General features: G+C 39.7%; 1 protein-coding gene across 1 annotated transcript; it reads right to left on the reverse strand.

Moving 5' to 3' along the window:
* Positions 1-536: 536 nt before the first annotated feature.
* On the reverse strand, positions 537-10,589 carry EIF2S1 (eukaryotic translation initiation factor 2 subunit alpha). Its single transcript, XM_030949836.1, has 8 exons — positions 10,477-10,589; positions 8,420-8,661; positions 6,969-7,048; positions 6,391-6,542; positions 4,047-4,153; positions 2,175-2,272; positions 1,388-1,531; positions 537-1,084 (listed from the first exon to the last, which is right to left on the reverse strand). Exons 2-8 carry the CDS (start codon positions 8,658-8,660, stop codon positions 959-961), a joined length of 948 nt encoding a protein of 315 aa, XP_030805696.1. The 5' UTR covers position 8,661; positions 10,477-10,589; the 3' UTR covers positions 537-958.
* Positions 10,590-10,615: the final 26 nt, after the last annotated feature.

Genomic DNA, 10,615 nt, shown 5'->3' on the forward strand with positions numbered 1-10,615 from the left:
TTTTAACTCCAGTTTAGAAAACACATCTTGTTTCTCTTCTTCAGAGAAGATAAAAAGGTTTTTTTTAGAGTGAGTATCTCAGTTCAATGTAAATGGGATACAGGGTAGGCAGAACTGAAGGTCAAGTTGCAGTGAGCTCACAGACAGTGGCTGCCCATTTTGAACTATGTAAGTTCATTAAAGCTCCTGCTATAGTCACCCATCAGAGCAAAGTGCAACTATAAGTAGTTTTTCATTTATTAGCTATGCTTATTGGAATGGAAACAAGCTATTTTAAAAGTTTTCAAGTTCTCGGTCCCTAAATGCAGATGATAAACAAAGGAAATGCTAATTTAAACATGTCTGCACCAACAAACTTGCAAGGAAAACATTAATGTAAAACATTTTGTTCCACTCATTCTCAGCTTAATTTAAAGCAAACAAAAGAAAGCCCTTTCAATGTTAAAGAGAAGTCACCCATTGATCATACTGTTCCAGGTTTTATATTCACACCACTCTAGGTCATGTGACAGAAGAAGAGGAAAAAACCCAAAACCTTGGAGTTACATAGCCCAGAAATTTATTGAATACTTGCTCAAATACATTCTGGATAGAACTGTTCCACTTGCTTGGTTTTGCTGCTCCCAGGAAAGATCATGAACAGATGCACTGAGCTGTAATCACCAATTAGGAATTGTTATGTATGGAAGTGTTAAGTATGGGGCTGCAAACTCCATCTGGCCAGATCTGGGTCTTGAATTTGACTAGGCACCTTCCTTCCAAAGGGATCAATTTGTGTAAGTTGCTGCACCAAATGTTATTTAGAAGAGCCTTTTTACATTTTGGTCTTTTTAAAACAGGAAAACACTTCATGTATCTGCTTTTGAAGTTTTCAATACTGGAATAATTTAGTCCAGAGTGTTTGCAATGGGGTTTCTAATTTTTTCATATGGTCTCTCTTCTAAGTATCCCAGAACATTTAATCTTCTGTTTTGGCTTCCATTTCCTCGGCATCATCATCCCCGTCCACTTCAGCATTTTCTCTCTCCAGTCTTTCCAACTGCCTTGCAAGCTCAGTCTCATCTGTGTCAGTGACCACCTTAGGCTGAAAAAAACCAAACCAGAACACATGGAAAACTGTCATAAAGAAAGGTCACATCATTTGTAGACTCTGATTCTACATAAAGAGCAAGAGATAAAATACGTCCTGAAGTCACACAATAAAACCCAGGAAAATGAGATTTTCTGGCCATTTGTTTATTTCACGAACACAGAGGTCCTGATTTTTCTATTTTTTTAATAACTTAACAACCTCCTGCTCAGATTTCTTGTAGCACTACTGATCTTGCTCTACTTTAGAAATATTCCAAGGAAGAAAGTTGTATTTTAGAATGTCATTTGTTCTTACCTCCATCTGCACATTAAAGACTCCTCTCTTCTCCTCAATTTTTTCCTTAATTACAGCCATGGCTTGATTCAGAACAGACAGTCCTTCAGTTCTCTCCAGTGTAGTAGTAGTCATCACATAACGAGGAGGGGCTATCAAATTAATCTACCACATTGTAAAGATTGGGGAAAAAAGCAAACTTAGTAACAAAGGAAAAGATATTATGTCTAGTTAGACCAAAAATTAAAAGCAATAAAACACATATGTTTTCTTTTTTTTATGATGACTGAATAAGTAAACTATTTCTTTTGTTACAAGAGACCATTATAAAAAGTAATTTTCAAAGGAGAAAGTACTTCCAACTTTTTTTAAAAACACTTACTCAGTAGTTCACTTAACATGCAAAAACTGTTGGAGAAGAAAAACTAGGCCTGGGTACAGTAGTGATTCTACCAACACTCAAATGTCAGTGGAGCAAACTTTCCTTTTCTTACACAATCTTATACCTGAAAATAAAATTTATTGCTCCCTAGTTAAGACTGCATAAAGGAACAGTGGGTATGTTCTGTGGCAATATTAGACTTTAATAAATTGAACAGAATAAATACAGCTTCCCAAACTCTGAAAGGCACTGCACAAGCACAGGAAGGACTGCCAGGACATGGCTGAAGGAGTGTGTTACAGCTCTGCTGGAGAAGAACTGGAAATCAGGCACATGGCTTGATGGGGCAGAGCAACTGCACACCACTGGTCCCTGAGGGCATCAGAAAACTTTGCCTTTGATTCCATTATTAAGACTGACACTCACTTTGATGGGCATGTTCTCCGTGGAACAGTTCAAGCCTGCTCTCAAAGCTTCTTTTACTGCATCTATGCCTTCATAACCATAACAGGCCACCTCAATATCTATGACAGAGAAATACAAATAATAAAATTTTACCATTACCAAGAGCTGCAAAATATTTAAAGCTTAACTTAAGCTTTAACAAATCTTTTTAGCAACCAATGTTTATCCACAATGAGAGCCTCAGTAGCTCCCAAATCTGAGGAAGGCATTACATTTGCTTGACTTCTAAGTTGAAGTAAGAGTATTTTTAAATTCTTTAGACAATGCAACATTTTACCTTGTGCTTTGAAAAGCTAGGATACAAAATTATACACTCATATTCACTCACTTCTCATCCAACAAATACAACACCAATAATTATGTACTTCACATGGGGAGATGAAGATATAAAAGCAATAAATACCAGGGAAAATGCAACATCAGGAAAAGTGAAATGTGAAAAGGAGCACATCCACAAAGTTATGGAATTCCATCAACAATTACAACAGAGGCACAGAGGCATCACTTGAGGAGCATTAGAATACATTTTTATAAGGTTAACATATGGTTAGGTTATAGCCTTTTGTAGGTATTTGAAAACCAAGGCATAAACTAATACTGCTGATATTTGTAATACCCTGACCGTCAGTGCAAAGACAAAGACTTCTTGACCTGCATAGCAATGGCACAAGAGTAAGCTACACAAAGAAGGTAGTTTCGTTTCCAGGTGACTCACAAAAACCTGCTAATTCTGATCTATCAGGAACAAATTCACAGAGGAAGATCCCAGTCAGCCTCACGATGAGAAGAGAAGCCAATGGCAAGATTCTACACTTGTGCTGATGACAAAATTAATGACTTAGACCATCAGAACTAAATAGGCAGCTTGAAGGAAGTAAAGAAGACATGCTCTTCAACTTTATTTTCAAAAGTGATGAAGTGCTATTCATGTTAATAAATGCACTCTTCATGGCAATTAAATCAAATTTCTGAACTCTGTTAACTCCTGGCAGTCTAAAGCAATAGGTAGAGGAATTTTACATTACCTTACTTTTTGTACTCTCTTCTTGATTTCAGAGTGGAAAAGGCTTATCTCTTCTCACCATAGTATTCAGCAATTGTTAATGCTCTTCAATATAGACTTGCAGAGCAGAGGCAATTTCTCAATCTAGTTAAAAATGTGATTTGGCTACACTATCTGTTCAATGGCAAGTGTGCCTTTAGGCTGTTCTGTAGAGCCAGATTTACAGTTTTGAAGTATGTCTTCTGAAGTCATGCAGTCATGTGCTTTTTCTGCCCACACTAAATTAGTAAGAGACAAACTAGCTCACAGATTAGAGATGTGCTAGGCTTGAGCTGATATATTCTACTGAATGGTTTGCAATCAACCCGTTAGAAATACTATTTTCACATGTTTATGAACAAGTGACTGAGGTGCATGCTGTAGCTAGGCTGACAGACATCAATTATCCTGTCACGGAATCAATGAATTTAAAGCTCTGAATAATGAAAAAGAATATTGTAGATGCAGTAATAACTATAAAATATTTAGTTTCATTATGTGCCAATGCAATATGACAGACCACATTATCTATCATGACAACCAGTCCGTGTTCCAAGGAATCTGCACTTCGGGAGGAAAAATAAAAGCCAAACCACCTTGCACTTTGGGATAGAACCCACACAGGCAATTTGAAAGCAATCCTTGATTAAGGTGTCTTAATTCTGAACAGCTCCATTCAAATCTCAGCATTATGAACCATTAGTTTTAACTGAGTTTATGGTTTGCAACAAGATACACTATCTCAGCCTAAGCATCAAGACAGGTTCAAGGAGCACGTGGGAAGAACTCACCAGCTCGGATTTTGACTGCCTGTGGAGTCAGACGTCTGTTAATATTGTCAATCAACACACGCCTCTCTTCCTCTGTCAGATCCAGGCTATCCAGGATTGCAGGGTCTCTGAGCCAAGCAAAGCAATGTTACAGAACTTATACTGAAGAGGAATACAACACAACATCAACTTCTGGTACTATTTCTATTTCTTGCAAACAATCCTAGATATCTAGTAGGCAAAGAAAACAGGGAAATTTCTTAAGATCCCATTGAAACACTGCAAGAAAATGAACACATCAATTTTCAAAGCATTCTCTACTGGTAAACACAGCAGTTTACTCAATTTGTTCCTGGAAGGAATAATCTGAATTATTTAAAATTTCTTTTTAAAGGAATGACTTTTCGCCTGCTCCCTCTATATGAGATAAATGGAATGTGACAACTATCCAGCTTCTTGATATTTTTATATTTCCTCCAAAGTGAAGATAAACTCATACCACATAAAAGCAAATCCATGATGAATCTGGAGTTTTAAAATTATTTTAATATTTCATTGAAACACAAGATATTTATCATTCTACAAAGTAACCCACATTCATTCTATGTTATTTGGTACTTTTTTAAAGAGTATCTGCATCACAGACAGACATTTATCTGCTGGCTGCATTCTCAGCTAAAGCAAGGATAAAGGCTTTTTAAATCCCAAGCTCATAGTTTCAAACTCAGAGATCACAGAAGCAAACTCCTCTGCTGTTTACCAACATAAGTTAGCAGTTCTCTTTTAAAGAAGTGGCATCAATTTTCTATTGCTGTATTAAATTTACCCCAAATATATCTGAAATAGAGAACAGAACCAAAAAGTTCCTCACAAAAACACCTCCTGTTCTGCAGAGACATAAAGTCAGTTTTCTGAAAAAAACACCAGATCACCTACAATACTACCAGCAGGCAAACATGAAATAAAATGGCCCAAAAGCCAGAGGTAATACTAGAGGTTGGTCTCTGCTGCTAATAAAACACCAACTTTCATGTTTTTGTATGCTAAATAGTAGAAGGGCCAAACAAGCAAACAGAACCCAGAAACATGACAGGTTTTAGAGATCAAAATATGAACCTGTATGGCAGAAGTGATTTATGGTATATACAAATTCTGATTCTTAGTGAGAATTCTAAACTTCACACAGTACTCCAGCAAAACCAGGAAGGCAGCAATATCCACATTGTTCTACTCAACTGCTATACATTTATGTAGGAGCACAACAGGAACAAATAAAATTTGCAGACCAGAGTCAGAAATCTTAAGGCATTACTGATGGAAAGATATTTTGAGAACAGACAACTTCAGAAGTTTGTGCTCCAAACTGAATAGCAAGTGAGCAACAAAAGGCCTGTGCTCAGGAGTTTTCATGAGTATACAGCTGAAGCTAAATCAGCCAGTGTAACTAGAGGTGGTTTTTAAAAAAAAAATTCTGTTATACAGATGTTTAACTAAGTATCACTTAAGGGTGATCTGGAATTCCTTTTACAGCAGTATGTCCAGATTTTCCCTTTAGCAGTAAATTTGCTATCACCAGAAAAGAATCATTACAATATGAAACCAAAGACATTAATTCTAAACGAGGACACAAGCTGTTTCTTCCCCCAAAGCGCAGAGCTGGTTTTCAGCTACTTAAACACTACCGAGTGCCGCGCCTCCTGGAGCCACCCCCACTTCTGACAGCATTATTACTGCCATCTAGCGTTCAGCTCCAGTTCATCACGCACACACCTCGGCGCTGTGAAAAGCAAAACTGGAAATGTTCACTGAGAAATCCAGTTTAGGATTAACAATTTCACAGCAAATTCTGTAGAGGGAAACCAAATACTTCGATTCTGAAAGCAAATTAAAATATCAGACTCCATTTAAAAAATAAAAGCCATCTATCTCAGTGCATATTTCCTTAGCATCATAATTTCCACCTCTTTCTGCTCATAATTCCATTTCTAAGTTTATGATCCTGTTCCTTAAATTCAGAAGTGGAGATAAGTAACAAGTCAGCTTGTTGCATTTAAAAAAAGACAAAAGTGGAAGAGTGACAATCAGCTTTGAGTAGAAATGCCTTCAGACATAAAGCTAGGTATTTCTGATAAAATCTGTCTGGGGCTAAAACCAGGCAAGTTCTGATAGACAAATGAAGACCAGTGGTTCTTCCTCTATTGGACTGATGTCAAAATTTACTAGATTTACTTGACCACTATATTCTTCATACTGATTCTGGGAAAGAAACCAAATGATACAAGCCAAAAGAACATGGTGACAGATCTATTTAGGAAATACTTGTCTGTAATTTGAAATAAGCCCCTAGAAGCACAGAAGTCCTTACGAGACTGCGTGCTTGAATGCATCATAAGCACCATAGCCAGGTCTTTTGTACTTGTCATCAAACACCCAGGCAGTTCTCTGGAACAGGCTCTCCAGCTGCTCATCCTTAGTGTACTCCAAGACTTCAGCAACGTGGCGAAGGATGCTGTAAACCTGCAACAATGGACTGGTAAAAACCCCAAACCAAATACTGAAAGCAGACAAAAATTTCTACTTGGAAGTGTTAAGACCACACAGCAGTAAGGATGGGAGCCTGAAACTACCAGCACATTTTTTCAATAAAAAGTTGCCCATAGTGTGCTAAACCTGCACATACTTTTGGATTTCTGATCATTTAAATATACCCATTTACATTATAAGTTCTTAACTGACACCTTTCTTGATCTATTATTTAATAAGCAGCTTACCACGTAACACTCATGGACACATAAGCTGGTTATGTATCTTTGCAGAGATAAATGAGAATCACAGTATGCCTAACACCTGAATGCTTTACTTTTTATCTTATGTCTGTGAATTTTGGGTGCTCAAGAAAGAAGCTGGAAATACACAGGGCCTAAATACAGAAAGGCAACTTACAGTCTTTGATTTTGTGAATTTGTCTTCACATTTGATTGCCTCCTCTGGAGAAACTCTTCTTTTTGACAAATCAATATAACCTGTTGGGGAAGATGATTTTAAAAATGTCAGCCACTGTGCAATCTAAGTCTGACTCCTTCAAGAGAAACTCAAGAACAAACACTCTGGCTCAGGATTTGCCCCCTGCCTACAGTATCCTGATATTTTCCTACAGAGAGAAACAAGACCAAACCTTGATGAATTTAAGCAAATTATGATCCAAATTAGGATTCAAAATTCTTTCAACTGTAAATACCCAGAGTAGCACATTTTATCTCAGAAACTAGTGATCTATTTTTATGTTTCTGTACACAGTTTGGGGAAAAAAATTATTCCAGCATACAAAGAAGCAAATGTAATGCATATTTTTTTAGTGCTCAACACAATTTAATTCAAGGCTGGCACCTCATCACTTTAGCTCTGAACAGTTTCCTAATAAAACAGACTCGGCCTGAAAGAAATGCCCACAAATAAATTTCTTTTGAACTCTCTTCTAAATTATAAAAGGCCTCCACCTATTTCTCACAAACTCCAATAAGTTCAATAAAAGACCACTAGATGAATTCCACATGTGTTTCTCTGTTAATATGAAAACAAGATTAATTTCTAAAAGTATAATTTCATTAGAGATGTTTGGAAATTTATTTCACTTCAGATTTATCTGCAGTAAGTTTATTCTTGCCCCTATTTCATCTCTGCTTTTCCTTATCCTGTCATTCATTACTTATTCTCAGAGTTATCGGAAATTTCAGAAGTATTCTAGAAAAGCACATATCTTGAAAAACGTCATAGCAACAGTAACATTTCTAGGAGATGCGCTCAGTGTTTATTATTTCTGTATAGCTGGATAGAGATTTTAGAGATTGCGTGGAACAGCATTATCAAAATCTGAAATGTTCTCAATAAAAATGACATTTAAAAAACCTTCAAACGTTCACATGTTCAAAAGACAGGAAAAACCAAAACTGCCTGTACAATTCTAATGTGTACCCTACAGAATTCACAATGATTATGTACTTGTAACCTTTATCAACAAGGTTAACAAACAGGATGGATGGTAAGCACTAAATGCTTAGCATCTAGATTTTTACTTCTACAGCAAATGATCCTTCCCTTCAGTTGACTTAGAAAATCTACATAGCTATCAAAAGAAAATTCCACTTCACTATAGTTCAGGGACTGATCTGGTGAGGACCTACTTAAATCTTTACTGATGTGATTTACTTTCATTAACCCAATTCCCAAAGGACACAGAGGAACAAAGAATGATCATAGGTATGGTCAGTGATGGTCTATTTTATTTCAATGCACAAAAAAAAGTAGCCCTGACAAAACCCACAAACACTGCTTAGTTTATCTGCATTTCTGTCTACAAATTCAGTTTTGACAGAGCCCAGCACATGCCCAGATACCTTTCTCTTTGTCGACCCTTATGACCACGACGCACTCGTTCCTGCCGATGCGGATGAGTTTGTTTATGGAGCGGATGCGCCTCCTGGACAGCTCACTGAGGAGGATCATGCCTTCGATGTTGTTGTACTCCAGCAGGCTGACATAGGCTCCCATTTCAGCAATGGAGCGAACGTTGACCATCACCACATCCTCCACCTCGGGGAATTTATGTTGGTAGAACCTACAGCTTAGTCCTGGCATTCTGGAATTTGAGCAGAAAAACCAAAGGTTTTATTTCACAGTACATCACTGCCTCCTCCTACAAACATGGCAAGAAACCAGCAAGGACTGGGGATGATAGAGAGGAACAGAGGCAGAAAAAGTAGCAATTAGGATAAGATTGTGCTTAGGTTTTAATAGAAATTAAATAATGAATTAACTTGTATTTCAAGTACTATTACCACAACCATTTCCTAAGATGCTATTTTTTTGCATTAATGTAGGAAAAGCTTTGCTACCCAGACGTCATCACCCACTTCACCTGTCACACACAGCACACTGGAAAGGCTTCTTCAAGCGCTGGAAAGGTGGCACTGCACACCTCACACCCACCTAAAGTCATGAGGGTGTGTAAGATTCTCACAGATTCACAGAATATGCTGAGTTGGGAGGGACTCTCAATGATCATCAGCTGGACTGTAAGAGCAGGAGGACGTAGGAGAGAAGCATGAAGTGCTCATGAAGGATTTTGCATGCACATAATAAGACAGCATGTGAGGCTAAGAAAAGAAGAGGCAGATGGAAGCTTCTGTAGTACTGAGGAGAAGCAGACTCCATATGACTTTTAAACTCAGCACTACGTGTTCAGAGCAATCCTGCAAGACCTGCTCCAGAGGGAAACTGTCAGCAAAGAAAGCAAAGGCATTAATCAGAATAGAACTAGCCTGGCCTGAACTACTGAAAGGGCAAAAAAAGTGCCCCCCAACAGACTGCTGATCTGGAGGGGAAAAAGCCCAACCAAATCACATGAAAAAACCAGAATTCCTTCCTTATACATTCAAAATCAAAAAAGGGCAAAAGGAACATTTCATAATCAGGTGGCGGTAAGAAGAAATGCTTAAACTGCTTTATTGTTCTGACAATGAATCCATATGCTCTTAAACATGTAACTAGATTAGTTCAGTTGTCTATGCCTTGAAGTTTCACACAGAAAATTTTCTACAGCAGCAGGAGTCCAAGATGCCAAGTTAAATGCATCACTCCTTCAGAAGACTTTAGTCACCATTTTTAAGTTTTAGTCATGATCTGTACAGCACTGCTAATGCTTCCTAGCTTTAAGAAAATTTAAAATCAGAGTAGGAAGGTAATGCCAAATGCTACGTACACGTCTACACAATTCAGAAGGCCATGTCCACTCTTATTTCCATTCTTAACTTGTAAAGGAAATACAAACTAGCAAAACATTATAAAAACACTCTGAAGGTTTTGTGTAACTTTGTCTAAGCTGAAGCTGAACAAAGAACTCAAAGGTTAAAAAGGAAAACTTTACAGCTCGGTTTTCCAGCCCACTCCATGCAGCTCTGCTCAATCCTGCCGGTACTTATGGGGTATACGAGAAAGCTGCACTGCAAAGCGACAGACTCGAGCCACGGCGAGCAGGAGCGGACAAACACCGCTCTGCTCACGCAGCCCTTCACTCCTCTCCCACAGTCACAAGGTTTTCATTTCGGCCTTCTGGGGAAGGTCCCCAGGAGCGACACTACGCCCACCGCGCCCAAGCTAGAATTCATCTTTTCCAGAGGCTGGACACGCCTCAGACGAGGCCCTCACGGCCGCACAACGTCTGCGGAAAGCGAGCCCGTCGCGACCTGCGCCGCCGGCACGGGCGCTGCCCCACGACCGCCGCCGCACCGGAGGGGGCCGGGCAAAGCCCATCTCGCGGCGCGGCGCCGGCGGGAGGCCCGGGGAGGGCGGCCCCGCGGTTGCCGAGCTCCGGGTGCCGGTGCCGTCACGCCGGGCCGGGCCCCGCGCGCCGCCCGGGAGGAGCCGGGGCGCGAGCTGGGGCGCGCGGCGGTACCTGGCTGCGGCCCAGGGGGTCCCGCGCTGCGCTCGCGCCCCACAGTCCCGCGCTGGCCCCACTGGCGCCGCCGCGTGCGCCCGGCCGCTGCCGCCCCACTGCGCAGGCGCGGAGACGCCGCGGAGAGAGGGGCCGCGCT

Source organism: Camarhynchus parvulus, chromosome 5 (genome assembly GCF_901933205.1).
Source record: "Camarhynchus parvulus chromosome 5, STF_HiC, whole genome shotgun sequence".
Lineage (NCBI taxonomy): Eukaryota > Metazoa > Chordata > Aves > Passeriformes > Thraupidae > Camarhynchus > Camarhynchus parvulus.